Below are 18,651 nucleotides of genomic sequence, written 5' to 3'. Positions count from 1 at the left end.
AATTGGATTGTTCCATGTCGGAGACAAACTGAATGTAGATGTCGTTGTATTTCTTTGCTCTTGGTTTCGAATCTTCTCTACGATCTTGTTAAACTACCCTTCAAGCAAGAAAACGGAGTCCAGAAAAGACAGTCCGACCTCCGACCGAGAAAAGCGGGGTTGCACTCACACACTTGCAACTTTTTGTGTATGAACACAAAGTCTAAGAGAATCGTGGTGAAAACTGAGAAAAGGAAAAAAAAGTAGACAGACATAGCCAACAAGAGCAAAAGCGTCATTTTGTTATTTTTTGTTGAAGTGTTTAGTCGCGTCGTGTCTCGTGTCGTTGTTAATAAAATATAAGTATAATTATAAACAATTATATCAAACTATTAACAATATGGAAACAAAAAAAGGTATGTTGTATATATCGCTCAAAGTGTTTGGATTAAAGTGATATGTTTCTGTTTGTGTTGTAGATGTAATCTCTTATGATGAAGAAAGAGGCAGAAGGTGAAACATGCAATTGGGCATCTAAAGAAACCAACAACAGCAGCAACAACAAATAAAATAAAATGAAAAAAATGTATTGTATTTTATATTGTATATATTGTGAAAATTTCGTTTGCCAAAATTAAATAAAAAATAAAACAGTTTCAGTGAAAAAAAAAAATAAATCTTGTTCTTTTTTTGGTCGCAAATGCGAAACGTCATCCCTTTTTTATTCCTCTTTCTGGTAGGTTTTCGCTGCTCCGACTCAGGTCCGCCTTCGGCTCCGTTTTCTCGGAATGGAGATTTTCACCACACCAATACATATGCAATCGACTTCGCGGTGATTATAATTTCCATACTAATTTGAGCCGCCTTCGGACCAGTTTCTGATCCGAAGGCGGACTCAGCTCCGCCTCAGGCGGAGCGGATTCGGACCGAGGTCGGACCTGTTTGCTTGAAGGGTAGGACCTCTGCTATCTCAGGCTGTGATTCTGTAATGACCTCTGCTATCTTAGAATACGATTTTATAGTTAAGTTGGCTAACTTAGGCTGTGATTTAAAAATGGACACTGCTCATTCAACCTAGTCCTAGGTTTATTAATTTGAATTATTTATAAATACTCGTACACGGAGAAAAATGGTCGGTTAAAAACAACGTAAAACTCGTGTAAAATTAACAGAGAAGATTGTTAATATAGCACCTGCAAACTAACCCCGGTTAAAATTACACGAGTCGACTCGGTTATTAAAAATTGTTTAATTTTACCCACTTTCTCGGTTAAATTTTTATTAAAATCTCAAATTTTAACCGAGTTTCTTTATCAATATAAACAAGTTTATCGGTTAAAATAACCTTTTAAAATGATAATTTTAAACAGTTTAACTTAACCGAGGCGACTACGTTGATTTTAGCAACGAGAACCACGTAGTTTTTAACCAAGACTACGTTACTTTTAACACATTTTAATTAACCCACTTCTCGGTAGGTCCATGTATGAAGAAACCTAAGATGTTTTCAACATGAAGGATTCCCTTCTAATTCTATAAAGTTTTGTCCTTCCTTCTGTGTTATACGAATGATTTTTGCTCATCTGCTGTTAATTAACCCTCTGTAGGCAGTAGGCCCACCTCTTTTTTGTGACGTGATAGACACACGGGTGCGAATTTGGTTTATACTTTTTCATGTCGCTAGAACTTTTTTCGGTCACAATATTTTATAGAGAATCAATTATGAAATTGCTGTAGAATATTCCGAGGTATTCGAATATTGTATTCACATTTCCGAAAAAAAAATATTTTCACCCTTATAAAGAGACTTTTTTTTGACCACTTTTTTTTTTGAAAAATCGTAATTTTTTTATTTTTGTCCTGCCAAATTCGCACCCGTGTGCCGACAGAGGGTTAAGTCTCATAAAAAACAAAAACCACTAACATGGCAACTAGTTGCTCGAAATCACACATCAAACCTAACATTTTTTTCCCTACAAAAAAAATTCTAGTGGTTTACGTAACCCAATGTTATTTAATTAAATGCTAAAACCTTATCCTGATGATAACAAATTTTCTCTCTTGCATAAATAAAGTGTGATTTTCTTTTAAATACAAAATTTTACTTTTCGAAGCATAAAATTCCTTTCTAAAACCAATTTGTTTAGCCACATTCAATATATCTTTGATAGAGAGGGAGCTGAAAAGGAAAATTCCTTTGTTCTTCTTTTCTTTTTTATAAACCTTTTTCCAACTTCAATGATCCCTATGGAACCGATTTAAAACCCATAGAAACCCATATCTTCATTTTTTTTTAAATTTTTTTTGTATCTAACAAACTTAACTAAATGGAAATTCTTCAAATGAAATGAAATCTCTAGAATGAGAAAGATGACTATTTGCATAATCCCTAAATTCATTATTTGACTGAGTCGACTTTATTTAGAACAAGTGAATAAAATGTTCAATGTTTACATTTTTTTGTCGCACAAATCTAGAAACAAATTTTCAATGATATAACTGTGACAAACCATTTGGAATATATTAAATCATCATTTTATATTGTTTCATTTTTTTTTTTGTTTGTATTAATTTTATGCAAGGGAAATTGTTTATTTTTTTCCATTGAATAGGAGAAGAAATTTGATTTAATGTGTTGATGGTTTGAGCTAAATAAACCATCCTAAAGTCTGATGGAAAAATGCCACCTATTTAAATAAATTTTAGCCAAAAAAGAGAAAGGAAGGACATCATAGTCCTTGTCTTTGTTTATTATTTGTTTTAGTCCTTGATTTGATAGGTATGCCATTCAATATCTCAAAAACGACACTTTTTGGGAGGCACACCAGATAAACACCAAAACTGACATCAAATCCCATCTTTGTTCTAAGGGTTGTTAAAAAGTCATTCAAAGGATAACATTTTCAAAAAAAAAAAAAAAAAATGACTGTGCCGTCATTTTTATATTATAAATTTTTCACTTCACTTGGTAAACATATTTCACATTTCATTGCGTTTGAAATGGTTTATATACGAACATCATTGCCTCGTCAATGAATTGAAAGAATGAATGTACTGCTCAGCATATATATTAGTCTATTTGTCTATCTTTTTCAATTCTAATCCCATCACCAGTCCATTGGACTATGTGTATTCACTTTTTGAAGGTTGTATCTCTTTCATTAAAGTGCGACTTGCCATTTCTTTTGAAATTTAAAGTCTTAAATTTTTCCTTACCCATTAACCTTCGTCGTTTTACTCGTTCGTATATTGTCAAAGAGTTTTTGCAAAGACAAAACAATGAATCAAAACTTTTGTCAATAGAAAAAAAAAATCAACACTAAATAGCATCAGAGACCTTGAAAGAGAAAGTACTTTTATAATTTCTAAAAGCTTAGGTTTAACTTAACCTTTTTTTTTTTTTTAATTTTAAGAAAATATTCAAAACGAACCACGAATTGTTCTTCTTTAATTACTGTTCATCTCTCTTTTTTTTAGCAACTTTATGTACTTTCTTTCCTAATTATTTATTCTTGTCATTGACACTTTAGGGTTGGTTGCGTATAGTCTGAGTCTTTTTAATCATCTTTTTTGAAATATTGGAATTAAATCCTAGAAGGAAATTAAAAATAATTTAAATTTGTAGAGCGAAAAACTTTTTTTTCTTTGGAATTTTGGGAATTTTTAAGCTGCATAAATTAATTTAAATTCTTAGAATTGATATTAATATTCTCTGGACAGCTTTTATAATTTTCGGAAGTAGTTGATTTCTTCCGTTTCAGAATTTTGAAAAAGTCATACCTCTTGATCTATAGTCCTCCTTGAATCCTTGGACAAAAAGTCTATTAATTTTTTTATTGGTTTCGTCATCGCTATAGAAGAGATTGCAGAAGTGCAAATTTTCAGCATCGCTTGGGATACTGCTTGTTCGTTTTTGCAAGCTTTTGTTCTAGATTTAATACCTTGAGATGTTCTTTTTACCTTCTGGTAAACCTTCCGAAGCTCATTCTATAGCTATAGCATTTCTCTATTTCCTCGATCGCTACTTTCTCGTGTTGCCGTAGGACTTCTAAACAGGTATTCGAGACGCGATCGGAAAAGGACCTGTCAATCTCTTACGATTGTAGCCTTTCGATGTCAAACCTCCTCAAAGTAGTTCCTTGTGTTGGCAATGGTTTGGATATCTGCATCCCTACATTGGCTACTACCAAGTTATAATAGTCGGAGTCAATGTTGCCTTCTTGGATCAAAGTGGGCGCAAATTAGGGGTAATTAGTAGCTACATCCTACTCCGCTTCGAGGCCCTTCTTCGTAAACAAGTTTCGCGATCGCATTGCTGTAAGCGCCTCCTCCACATCAAGGCTAACCCCCATTGAGGGACTACAACAATACCATCAGGACTATTTATATCTTAAACTTTTCCCTAGAAAGTTTAAAAACAACAAAATAGTGAGGGACAAAAATAAAATTGCCACAGTAAATGGTTTAATTGGGTTTAACAGCTTTTCCGGTTGAGTTTCTGTTTTGATGTTAGTTTGGTTTCTTTATCAGAATAAAGGAGTGTGTCAATGTCAATGCCTTTTAGAAAATTTAAATGGATTTAATTTATATTTTTTTTTAATGCTCCGGGAGAATAGAAGAAACAAAATTAACATTTTCAGTCAGAAAGACACAAGAGAAACAGCTGTTAAATCTATTGTCGTTAAATTTAACTAACAATAAAAAAAAAAACACAGAACCCAAAATTAAAATGAAACTTATTCTTTTACTAACTTTGAATACTATTATTGAAAGAGAAAGACATTTTGGTAACCAATTAAGTAGCTGATTTTCTTTTTTTTTTAGAACTCAAGACCTCAAAAAATCGAATATAATTTTTTTTATGGTAGAAAGTAAGTAAAGTTTTAGTTTTTACTTTTATTTTTGTACCCATATCCCTTAAAATAAAATGCTAAGTATTTCATAGAATTTCAAAAACGTAAATAATCAAATTAAGTACTTTTAGACCGAGAGCCGACAGCATATTTTGGCAGTTTTGATATAACCGAAATTTGAGTGTGCACATATCTAGATATGCACCACAGTATGTCAACGGAACAAGTCTGGCAGTGATCTTTTTCAGCTTTCCCTTGCCAGACGCATCCAAAGTGCAGCAAAAAATCAATTTTTGGCGTTTTGGTATAACCGAATAAATGATACACCAAAAAATCATAAAAAATCCCCTGATTTCGAATCTGTGGGTACCGCAAGTTTCTTTTTCAGCTTTCCCCCCGCCAGACCGCTTTAAAGCATTTTTAAGTGCATTTTTCTTATAAAAAACCTAATTACTTATTTTCTGTTAGGTATAACCGTATGATGGTAACAAATTAATATTCTATGTCTATTCCAGGTCTAGAAAATATAATTTTTAGCCAGCTATTTTTCAGCCTTCCCTCTGCCAGACGCATCCAAAGTGCAGTCAAAAATCAACTTTTGGCGTTTTTCTAGGTATTACCCCAATAAATGATACACCAAAAAATCATAAAAAATCCCCTGTTTTCAAAAATGTGGGTACCAGAAGTTTTTTGTAGCTTTCGCCCCGCCAGACCGCTTTGAAGCATTTTGAAATGCATTTTTCTAATTAAAAACCTAATAGCCTATTTTCTGTTGGGTATAACCGTATGATGGTAACAAATTAAAATTCTATGTCTATTCCTGGTTTAGAAAATATAAGTTTAAGCCAGATATTTTTCAGCCTTCCCTCTGCCAGACGCCCTTAAAGGTTTCCCAAATAGGTTTTTCCATAGAAAAAACACCTAGTTTCTGTTTTTTTCTTATAAAATTGAAATAATATTTTTTTGTTTAGAGTAACCATATGATGGCCAAATATTAACTTTCTCTGCCTTTTACTGATTTAGAAAATGTAAGTTTAAGCCAGTTTTGTTTCAGCCTACCCTCTGCCAGACGCCCGAAAAGGTATTTCAATAGTACGGGAAAGTTAGATTTTGCTATATGGGGCATGAGGGTCTGGGAAAAAATCCGAAATGCATTTTGACTTCAGGGCTCGAAAGGCATAAAGACACGAGTCGTAAACCAAATTTTGTTCAATCGCACTTAGAGTCATTTGGCCGCCATTTTTGTTTAATACAAATTTTAGTTTTTCACATAACTCGCGTATTTTTGAACCTACAAAAAAAAAACAATGTATGACAAACTTGAAATAATTTACATTTTCTAAATCAGTAAAAGGCAGAGAAAGTTAATATTTGGCCATCATATGGTTACTATAAACAAAAAAATATTATTTCAATTTTATAAGAAAAAAACAGAAACTAGGTGTTTTTTCTATGGAAAAACCTATTTGGGAAACCTTTAAGGGCGTCTGGCAGAGGGAAGGCTGAAAAATATCTGGCTTAAACTTATATTTTCTAAACCAGGAATAGACATAGAATTTTAATTTGTTACCATCATACGGTTATACCCAACAGAAAATAAGCTATTAGGTTTTTAATTAGAAAAATGCATTTCAAAATGCTTCAAAGCGGTCTGGCGGGGCGAAAGCTAAAAAAAAACTTCTGGTACCCACATTTTTAAAAACAGGGGATTTTTTATGATTTTTTGGTGTATCATTTATTGGGGTAATACCTAGTAAAACGCCAAAAGTTGATTTTTGACTGCACTTTGGATGCGTCTGGCAGAGGGAAGACTGAAAAAAAGCTGGCTAAAAATTGTATTTCCTAGACCTGGAATAGTCATAGAATATTAATTTGTTACCATCATACGGTTATACCTAACAGAAAATAAGTAATCAAGGTTTTTATTAGAAAAATGCACTTAAAAATGCTTTAAAGCGGTCTGGCGGGGGGAAAGCCGAAAAAGAAACTTGCGGTACCCACATTTTTGAAATCAGGGGATTTTTTATGATTTTTTGGTGTATCATTTTTTGGGGTAATACCTAGAAAAACGCCAAAAGTTGATTTTTGACTGCACTTTGGATGCGTCTGGCAGAGGGAAGGCTGAAAAATAGCTGGCTAAAAATTATATTTTCTAGACCTGGAATAGACATAGAATATTAATTTGTTACCATCATACGGTTATACCTAACAGAAAATAAGTAATTAGGTTTTTTATAAGAAAAATGCACTTAAAAATGCTTTAAAGCGGTCTGGCGGGGGGAAAGCTGAAAAAGAAACTTGCGGTACCCACAGATTCGAAATCAGGGGATTTTTTATGATTTTTTGGTGTATCATTTATTCGGTTATACCAAAACGCCAAAAATTGATTTTTTGCTGCACTTTGGATGCGTCTGGCAAGGGAAAGCTGAAAAAGATCACTGCCAGACTTGTTCCGTTGACATACTGTGGTGCATATCTAGATATGTGCACACTCGAATTTCGGTTATATCAAAACTGCCAAAATATGCTGCCGGCTCTTAGACTATTTATTCTTGCAAGCAAGTTGCAAATCATCCTTTTTTACAATAATTTCATTTTAGGATATCATTATTCTTCAAAAGAAAACATGCCTGTTAAAATTTATAAGCACCAATAAATTCAACCCGCACCTAGAATGAAGCACTGTTTACTTAAAATAACATTATTCATAATGTTCTTCTGCATTAAACTTAATTCTTGTTTGGGCTTTTTTTTTAAACCAAAAAAAAAATATTGATAAATGTCAAAAGTTTTCAACACCAGTCTCGGTAGATTACCTTGTTAAATTTTTCCACTCAATCAACTTCAATATAATTTATGTCACCAGGATTAAAATTTCCTTCAAGGACTCTCTTAAATCATGTGTACTACCGCATAATACATTTTTCAGTGGAATAATGTAGGTAGGTGTTTTTATTATAATTAAGCCTAGGAAATTGTTTGTCTTTTTTTTTTGCAATTTTTTTAATCAAGTTTTATATTCTTATATATTCGAAGTACGAGTAATGTTTTATTAAATGAGAAATCATAAACCTATACCTATCTTATTTAAGTAAAAAAAAAAAACACCAAAGTTCATCCTAGTAGTTGTTGCTTTTCAAAACTGAGAAAATGTATCGCTTGAGATTTTGTTGTATAAGTGTTATTAAAAAACGTCCAGTGCTAGAATTAGTATAGAATAGCCCCTTAGAGGAACTATTATAACACTTTTCTAGTAAAAAAAAAATTTTTATGCAACTTTAAATCATTCCAAACATTTGTAGAGGGTATAACTTTCTTTTAATATAAATATTAGTTTTTGTGAACGTTGGTCTCTTATAACGGGCTTGACTGGCTTCGAAAACTTCATTTTCACATAAGGTGAACTACCTGTATACCATTCAAAACCTAGATTACACAAACAACATAACTGCAAGTATGAAAAAGGCTTTAAAAAAATGCATTTTCTGAAGTAAATTCAGCGAACCTCACAAGTGGAACCCTAGTTTGAAGCACTGAAGTGGAAGAATTTTAGTTCCAGTCTATATTATTTATATTTGTTGCTCTTAAACTTTTTGATGACCAACTTACTAACCAAATAGAAATTTGAAAACTTTTTCGCTATTCCGTAATAGAACAACTACAACGATGTCTATGAATTTAGGCCTATTTCTCTTCACTCCACTCTGACGAATGAAAACTTCTTCCAGTAAAAATAACATAGGTTCTGATATGCGTTTCGAATTTCGCGAAAACCATTTTCGTTTTCACATCCTTTAAAAACTCCAGAATGCTAATGTCTTTCTCATTGAACTCTCAAAAAATGACTTCTGGATTTGATATCGAAAAGTCATTCAACAGTGTGTAATTATAAGAATTAATTTACATATCTACATTGTATGTCTATTTACGTCCAGATCGAAGATCCAAACTAGGATCATAGCTCTTATCTTCAACTCGAAATAACCCGGCTCTGAAAACGCGGAAAACCTTCCGATGATTACTTGCCATACACCAAGTCTTTATCCCCAATCGTAGTTACTAAAAGAGTTTAAGCCAACATAATTATAATGCCTGTTCGAATTCTATCAAAATCTTTTTTTTTTAAATAAACGGCCAAACCGGAACTAGATTGCTTAAGACGACCTGGATTAGAAAGTGGACACTCAAGCAATAAAAAAGCATTAAAATCAACCATCCCGATGTAGTTCAGCTACCAGGCAAAACTGATTCAAATAGCTGCTCCGATTTATTCCAGCCATCAAAGCCTTTTTGAAGAAAGCTAAGTTGACTTTCCACCGATCTATTCACTGATGCGGAAACCGAACGGTATCAACCAGAAAACTATTTTACAAGCAACTTATAAGGAGCATCATCACAGTTTCCCAATCAAGGGGCACGGTAGTGCCCAGCCAAGTTCTCTAGCAACTTTGGCACTACACCCTTATTTTCAGGAAACAACTCAGGGGCCCTATTTTGTAAAACGATTATCGTTGAAACTACTTCTTTATCGTTCAAACGCGATTATGTATTACGATAATCGTTTTATTTCAACGATACTCGTTAGACTTTACGACTGCTATTTGCCTTTCGTTTACTTTCGTTTACGTTTAGATGGAATAATGTTGTTGCGTCTGCCGTTAGAATGTATGTGAGCGTCAAAAAAATATTTGTTTCGGTTTAGTTTGGCCAAACTCCTTTCTCGTTTTACATAATCGTTCTTTGTCGGGACTATCGTTTACCTGCCGCTCGTTTCGTATTACGTAATAGAACCCCAGGCCATTTTCGTCCCCCTTCTAACTTCCATACCAAAAATGCCAGAAATTTCAAACTCGCTTCATTTGTTAAGCTGGTAAAAACCAAACTCCTCACAAAATTTCAGGAGTAGTTTCGGAGATATAGGGCTTCAAAAATCACAAAAACCGTAACTGACTCACTGACAGATCATCAAAATTATGGAGATCTTCCCGCTATCGTAGAAACTTCAGGGGGCGTGGTAACCGCCCATTTTCTCTGAGCAATACCTTACAAAAAGTAGTGAAATCACAACAAAAACATTACTGTTAAAAAAAGAGCCAAGTTCTCCTATGTTGAAGTTATGCTGGCACAAAAAGTACTGAAATGTTAAAGTTAACCAAGGTCTAAAGCTTGGCTTTAAATTTGTATAAATAAAATGTTGATTGTTTACTTGACAATTTTTCAAATAGCTTTAAAAATCGGTATTTTAAAGAAAAATTGTCAAGAGAACAATCAACATTTTATTTATACAAATTTAACTTCAACATCATAACTTTAATTTCCAGCATAACTTCAACATAGGAGAACTCGGCTTTTTTTTAACAGTAATGTTTTTGTTGTGATTTGGTTTACAGAATGGAAAACATGAAGAAGTTGGCAATCTTCGAAACTTGACTATCACCTTGCGAATCTGCACACAACCCCGGAAACAAGAGACTACCTCTACGACGAAGGACAAATTCTTCAAATTGACAGGTACCTCCTCCAATCCCGTTAAAGATTTCATGAAAACCACCTTAATCCAAGGATAAGAAGTGTAATCAGCGTTCTCAGAAATCCCGACCGCCGGTATTTAGTAACTTTAGATTTCCTCGATGAGGAATTATTAAAAGAAATGTCGAAAATCGACTGACCCTGGGTCAGCACACCTTAGAGGCTGAAAACCTCCCTTCAAACCCCTTTTCATTGTTAAACCAAAAAAAAAAAAGAATTAAACATTAAACCTTTAGCAAAACAAACTTAAAGCTGGTATCACAGATTAAGCTATGGCAACACTTTAATACCACTATACATTCGTTTACACCCTTAACATGTAAATAACGTAAATCAAATATCATTGGGAACATAAACACACACAAAAGTATACCAAATCTTAGATATTTTTCTTAGAATGTCTACGTGCCCAGGTGTTTTTAACTCACTTTAATAATTCATAAATCTTCACTTTATACAACTGTGTACGTGCGTGCTTACAGAAAAAAAAGAAACAATTCAATATTTTAGTCGTCGTCACAACATGTTGTGGGTAATATAGAAAAACATACAAAAGTTTGAACATTCCCAGAAGAGCCCATTAAATGGAATTGTTATGGCGCATCCCTTAATACTTTTTTATTTTGTTTTTGTTTTTAGAAGAAACGTCTGCTAACTTTATTTCTTCGTATGTTTATTTACCTCGCATTCTATACAAATTCTCAGAAAAAAAAAAACAAATGATTCCTTCCAATGGGATTTTATAGTCTTCTTCCTTCTAAAACTTTTACTATAAATTCTATTAACAAGATGAAAGTGACAATGATCCACACAGTGGTGTAGAACAACTTAAAAATATAGTAAAGATGGCTTAAAGACTTAAAAGATCATGGATTTTCTGGTTTTCTTATATCCGTGGTGTACTGTAAAAGGTCCTTATTATACGCTTGAAATAATTATAAACAGCAATTCTTGGTATCTGGGAATTATAAAAGTCTTATTTCAAATTGATTGAAAAGATTCGCCTAGGGACTTTCTCCAAATTCCAACCATCTATCTTTTTTTTTTAAGGATTAAATTATCCTTTTCGACAGCTTTTTTTTTTATTCGCTCTCAAATATTGTCCTTAATTCCCTCTGAGGATGTAGAAATACTTAAATACAATGGAACCCAATTAAACCAAAATCTGGCTCCTAAAAATATACTATTTCTCACATCAACAAAAAAAATCTCAGTCTTGTCACGATTTCATTAATCTTGTATATGCTTAAATAAGGACACTATCTTACTGGAGATTAATTTTTTTTTCTGTTAAATACCTCATATATTGTCCATTTGTAAACTACAGTAAGTTCTGTGTAAGAAGTGTCCCTTAATTAAGACGCAAAATGTCTAGATAGTCAAGTGAATTATTTACGCTTCTGCTCCCACAGGATAAAATGCATATACATATACATCTGTATAAGTACATTCATATAAACTTGTACTGTACAGAAAAAAAATAAATAGTTTATCTTCATACTTCCCATGGTCAACCAGACGACGACCACAAAATGAATATTTCTCAGTGGTTGTGACTTGTGAATGTAGGGATAGAGGAAGGGAAAGTATCCTTCGTTCAAACACATTGCGGACGGACGCTTTTAAATTAAATTTTACGGTTGTGTAGTTCCCTCATCTTGTGATTTAATTACTGTTTGCCATGGTAAACCATCAGAATGTTTCCATGACTTTCTTTTCTTTTTTTTTTTTGCTTCTATAACAAACCGCAAATAATAAGGTGTAGTGTGGTATTTGTGTAGGTCTTGAACATTAAACAAACAATATAAAGGTACATTGAATACTAAAGTACGTAATAATTAAATAAAAACTTTTTTGATAGTTGGAAATTTGATATCTATTATTGACCATATATGTAGATTGTTTAATAAAATAGCCAAGATAATATTATGCCTAGTAAACAGCTCTTCCCAATGTTGTAGAGCCATTTAATACGCATCTATTGAGACTATTAACTAATTTAAAGTGGTGCTCACAGTTCAGTTCGGATCACGGTCTCAGCCAACAAGCCTCTTTTGACAGTTTGCTCCCTAGCTAGCTATCTCCACTTGCGCACATTAAGTTCGATGAGGTTTTTCTCCAATTGAGCGTGCCACCTTAGATGGGGCCTTCCTCTTCCACGTTTAACTTGGCGTTGGATACGAAAACCCAACGGACTGGTGAGTCACTGTTCATATGCTTCATATCATCCAACCATGATAACAGCTGTATTGTCAGCTATCGGCACAGAACCTATGCACATCTTTCCGATGAAAGCATATACTTCGTTTTGATCTCAACAAACAAACAGTTTTCCCAGTTTCCGTCTCAATACGAGCTCCACGCTCCATGGCCGACTTGCTTCGTTCTTCCAATAATGTCCAACCAGAAGTTGAAGGACATACAACTTTTCCTGGTACATACAACTTTTTTTTCTGTGTACTGGCACTGTCGCGACATGTCGCTGTCATCCCCGGAAGACAAACAAAAAAGTTTCATGTACCAGGAACCAGACCTATCTTTCTATATGTTTTTGGGCCCGTTGGATTTGAATTTCAAGTCCGTTTTGTCAGAACACCCTCCAGTTTTGAGAAAAATGCAAAAAACTGCAAAAAAGTCATAAAAATTCAAACAAAATGCAGTCACAACTCAAAACTATAGAAAGATAGGTCTGGTTCCTGGTACATAGACACTTCTTTTTTTTTTGTGTACCGGTGTAATGTTCTGGTCGACTTTGAAGGAGCAATTAGATCCTTCATGGTCATCCTCCACAAGCGAACCAGTTTGGCAGGGATGCTAAGAACCGACATAGTTTTATATAGCTCGTCTCTAATTGCGCTAACATAGGCGACTTTAAAAATATCAATAAAATGATGGTGTGTTTCGATTTGGTATTCTTGGGTTTTTTTTTTCTTAAATCTGTCGGACAGTTGGTCGATGGTAGATTTACCTCGGCTAAAACCAAACTAATTGAGCCGATCAGGTTGTTGGAAAAAAGTTCTTGTTCTTTTTTCACCTTTTCACAGAATTTTCTGGTGCTACCCCTGCCGTAGCATCTATCGATAGACTTGTTTTTCGTTCTATCTCCTTCCGTCTAAAAATTCGGTGTTCCTCTTTCCTACAATACCCGGTTTTTGTTTTGGTACCATGAATATTCGTATCCGTTAAGTTAAGCAACAACAAGGTATAGTGATCACAGTCAATGTTGGCTTCTCTGAACGTTCGGATATCCAGCATATTGAAAGAATGCCTGGTGTCAATCACAATTACATATCATTTAAACGTACTTAAATGTTTCGTAACATTTTACCTTTGCAACTTGCAACATTTTTAAAATGTCCCCACATCCACATTCTCGAATATAAACTTGTTTTATACTCCACTTAAATTTTTATCAGTAAAACTCCACAAAAAAGAATTATGAGTCGTGAAAATTCCAGCGGTATGGCATTCTGCCATCTTCTTGTATCATATCATTTGATTCATTAAGTCGATTCAATCGATTCCCTTCTACACGACTTGCTTATTTTGCATTCCATTTAATAATTTATTATTTAAATCTCTGATGAAATTCGTTAATTTTGTTGGTGGTATGTATTTCGTCTAGACTTTTATCACACTCATACCCAATTACAAAAATGTTTTACTGAATTTAGTATGTATTTTTGTTGGAACGTAACTTTGTACTTTTTGAAACAATTTGATTTAAAGCAAGAATAATTTTGTATTCTTCTTTTAATCTTAGAAAATGTTTTCTTGATTTAATTTTAAAAAAATCTTCTTTTTTTTTGTATCTTTACAGAGCTGTTGCCGCCTACCTCCGTGCCCTAAACCTATCGCCTAACAATGCTGTCGTCCATGGTAATCTTGCTTGTGTTTACTATGAGCAAGGACTCATCGATTTGGCCATTGACACTTACCGGCGAGCAATCGAATTGCAGCCCAACTTCCCAGACGCCTACTGCAATTTGGCTAATGCTCTCAAAGAAAAGGGACAGGTAAATGAACAAAACAAAAAAAAAAAACTATTAAATATCCATTTAGAAACCAGACACTATCTAGGTTTAGAAGGAAAGAATATTCAAAGATTTATGCCAAGAGACAATGCCAAAAAATTCTACCAACAAAATATCTAATGGAGATAAAGAAAAAAAAAAGGTTTTTTTTCATGTTAAGAATGGAAATTGATTTTTTTTTTTAGATACATAAGCAGAGAATATACCATTACAATACTATTAAGACAGATTTTTGAATCTTAGTATAAGCACAAAGGATGTTTCTCTTATCTAACAAAAAAAAAAGTGAGGATAAACATCTTGAATATTTAAAGAAACCTTACTATCCCAGTCAGAATAAGTATATGAAAATGGAGAAGAAACCAATAAATCATTTAAAGCCTAAATGAGTGCAATGACCTCTAAGTCTATTAGAAGTCTATTATAAGGATGAAAAACCAAAAGAATTTGTTTTATTAGATATACATATTTGTTTGCCTGATCAAAAACAAAAACTACAACAAACTTGTAGCCTTGCCAGTTTTCCACAAAAAAGTTGGTTGACAACTTTAGTCCAAAGAGTGTAAGTTCGCTTTCAATTTTTCTTTCGAATGGAATATTTCATTTTATTTTCTTATACGATGGAGAATCAATGAATCATATAATAAGCATTTTAGCCTTTACTTAAATTTTAATTTTTGTAAAAAAATATGGTACAGTACTCTGTACTCTTATTCCTGGAATCGAGGCAAAAATAAGCACTGGAACAGGAAACGAATATAATTTATCAAAAATCCCTCAAGGCTTTACACGCCAACTGATTTATGACAGTTTTAGAGATACTTTTTGGCCGAATATTCCAAAGAAAAAAACAGTCAACTCACTCAAACTAGATAGAGAGACATTTACTTTTTGTATTGGTTACATGTAGAGGGTCTTAGGACATAGAGGTTGAATAGGACTCATTATCACTTTTTGTGTGAATGCCCCAGGTTAGCTCAAATCAGTTAATTAGCATTCAGAAGATACTTATTCGCCGAAATGAAGAATGTTTCAATAAAACCACCTAGAAACTTTTTTTCAATTCATTTCGAATGCAAGATAGTTCAGGAGTTAACTCCAGTCCTAATTTCCCGACTAACCCTCCTTCTCTTTTTTATTTGCAGAAAATTAGAAAAAAAAATTATCAAAAAGTAAATTTTTACTCTGTACAAACGTCTGTACAAGCTTCATAGAAACGCTGATTAATTTCCAGCTAAAGAAATATCTCAAAGAGCGGAACCTTATTAATGACCAACTTTACTTTCACTGGTGATCTGATGATAAAACTATCTCATCAAAAAGCCAAACAAATCTTTACATTGTTTTGGAAAATATAAAATGATTGCGCTTGGTATTTCAATGACATTTGATAAAGTTCGTTATCAAACTTTCTTATGCTATTGATTTCGATAAATCTCTTATTCACTGGATTAGAACAAAAATTTCCGACAGATCAATGAATGTTGTATTGTAGGCTTTCAAGTGATATACTCACATATTAAATGCTGGTGTGCCCCAGGATACTATTTTGTCTCTCGGTATTTTCCTCATTTTTAATAATGATCTTCTGACTAAAATTCCTATTTAGATGACTATAGTAGTCTCAGTTTTTCATATTCGCTTGTCCCCTGCACTTCGGATGTGGAATTTCAACGGAAACGTATGATGAGCACATTCAATTCTGATCTTGATAGCTTTGTACATTTGTCGTTAAAGCACAATTTATCTCCCTCGTCATTGAGGAAACTGAACAACTACATAGCAATTTTCGGTATGAGCATCACCAACTAGCTATTTTTTATGAAGAATGCTCTATTTCAACATTTCAACCATTTCAATACTGGCACTTCTCATAATACCCATTAGCTTAGCCTCGAGTCCAACTTGAAGTGCTTGCTTATGAATGACCTTGAAAAAAGAGTACCTCTTTAATGCAATCAGCTGACAGAGACTCTTTTTACTATAACCTTTCGAATAATTACTCAAAGAAACAAAATATATTAAGGAGACTTTTTCTTGTTAGTTCTTCAAAGATATCCTAAACTTTTCCTGAAGGAAACTCAACCAACTATCCAACCAAATTTTCATTTACCAAAAATATCTATTTACCATTATTAATATTTGCTTTTCTCTTTACATTTTGCAGGTGAAAGAAGCTGAAGAATGTTACAATACGGCTCTTCGCCTGTGTCCCAGTCATGCGGACTCTCTCAACAATTTGGCAAACATTAAACGTGAACAAGGTTATATCGAAGAAGCCACACGTCTGTATTTGAAAGCATTGGAAGTCTTCCCAGAATTCGCTGCTGCACATTCCAACTTGGCATCAGTATTGCAACAACAAGGAAAACTAAACGAGGCACTAATGCATTACAAGGAAGCGATTCGCATTCAGCCAACATTCGCCGATGCTTACTCAAACATGGGTAATACCTTGAAGGAGTTACAGGATGTCGCCGGGGCACTTCAATGCTACACCCGAGCCATACAAATAAATCCGGCCTTCGCTGATGCTCATAGTAATTTGGCCAGCATTCATAAGGACTCTGGCAATATCCCGGACGCCATTCAATCGTATCGTACGGCACTCAAGCTCAAACCTGACTTCCCTGATGCATACTGTAATCTGGCACATTGCCTACAAATTGTATGCGACTGGACAGACTATGAGGCTCGCATGAAAAAATTGGTTAGCATTGTTGCTGAACAGCTGGAGAAAAATCGTTTGCCATCAGTTCATCCACATCATTCGATGCTCTATCCACTGACACATGAATTCCGTAAAGCAATTGCAGCCAGACACGCTAACTTGTGCCTTGAAAAGGTCCATGTGCTGCACAAACCCCCTTATAAATTTTCCCGGGAGTTCCATGGTCGCCTTAAAGTTGGCTATGTGAGCAGTGACTTTGGCAATCATCCAACTTCCCATTTAATGCAATCGGTTCCCGGCCTGCATGATCGATTGCGCGTTGAGATCTTCTGCTATGCCCTCAGTCCAGATGACGGAACCACATTCCGCGGTAAGATCTTGAGCGAAGCAGAACATTTCGTTGATTTATCCCTGATCACATGCAATGGCAAGGCCGCAGACCGAATTTATGCCGATGGAATTCATATTTTGGTCAACATGAACGGATACACCAAGGGTGCTCGCAATGAAATCTTTGCCCTACGCCCGGCTCCAGTGCAAGTTATGTGGCTGGGATATCCGGGCACAAGTGGTGCTTCGTTCATGGACTACATTATCACAGACTCAGTGACCAGCCCAATGAAGCTGGCTGGTCAATATAGTGAAAAGTTGGCCTACATGCCGTACACATATTTCATTGGTGACCACAAACAAATGTTCCCCCATTTGAAAGAGCGACTTATTGTTAGCGATATGCAGGGTGGATCTGGTGCTGGAATCGCTGACAACGTTGCCGTTATTAATGCAACCGATTTGTCTCCCTTGGTCGAGAATACTGATGTCAAGGAAATTCGTGAAGTGATCAATGCACAAAAACCAATGGAAATTTCTTTGAAAGTAGCTGAACTACCAAATACTACACAAATTGTTTCGATGATTGCCCAAGGTCAAGTGCAGACATCACTGAATGGAGTTGTTGTGCAGAACGGACTGGCCACAACACAGACAAATAATAAAGCAGCAACCGGTGAGGAAGTACCACAGAATATTGTTATAACAACCAGACGCCAGTACCTCCTGCCTGACGAGGCCATTGTTTATTGTAATTTTAATCAGCTGTATAAGATCGATCCATTGACATTGCAATCGTGGGTTTATGTGCTGAAACATGTGCCAAATTCAGTGTTGTGGCTGTTACGTTTCCCAGCAGTTGGAGAACAAAATATCAAAAAAACAGTCGAAGAACAAGGTAAGCAATATTTGCGAGCGTATAATTGCTCCCTTTAGCTTTTATTTGTTGATTTTTTCTTAGAATAAAAAAAACTTCTATATGAGTTTTAGTTCGTTATAATCTGTTAAGGCTTGATGCACTTATTTTTCTAGTGGAATTGAAACAAACTACTGAGTCATTGGGTTTTCTGTCTTAGATCAAGAAGAATTCCGAAATTCCTTGCATCTTAAATATAAGCCCTGTTCCATTGGGAGGTGGCAAATTACTACTAGTAGTTTACTAGCGATTTTCAATGGAACGCACTTTCAACGAATTCAATACAAATCGTATCTACTCGGGAAGAAGAGCATGAGTAGATGATAGTACTCGATTAAC

The 18,651-nt window shown here is 34.4% G+C and overlaps 1 protein-coding gene across 3 annotated transcripts in view; it reads left to right on the top strand.

Moving 5' to 3' along the window:
• The window catches only part of LOC129907457 (UDP-N-acetylglucosamine--peptide N-acetylglucosaminyltransferase 110 kDa subunit), a 150,243-nt gene that overhangs the window by 128,943 nt on the left and 2,649 nt on the right, over positions 1 to 18,651 (top strand). For all 3 annotated transcript variants that reach the window (XM_055983695.1, XM_055983694.1, XM_055983696.1), the window contains 2 exons: positions 14,182 to 14,377; positions 16,563 to 18,294. In XM_055983695.1, coding sequence (XP_055839670.1) covers positions 14,182 to 14,377; positions 16,563 to 18,294 — 1,928 coding nt within the window. The remainder of the gene's footprint in view (positions 1 to 14,181; positions 14,378 to 16,562; positions 18,295 to 18,651) is intronic.

Source organism: Episyrphus balteatus, chromosome 1, assembly GCF_945859705.1.
Source record: "Episyrphus balteatus chromosome 1, idEpiBalt1.1, whole genome shotgun sequence".
Classification (NCBI taxonomy): Eukaryota; Metazoa; Arthropoda; class Insecta; order Diptera; family Syrphidae; genus Episyrphus; species Episyrphus balteatus.
The sequence above is the reverse complement of the archived record's forward strand: the minus strand, read 5'-3'. Positions and strand labels throughout refer to the sequence as shown.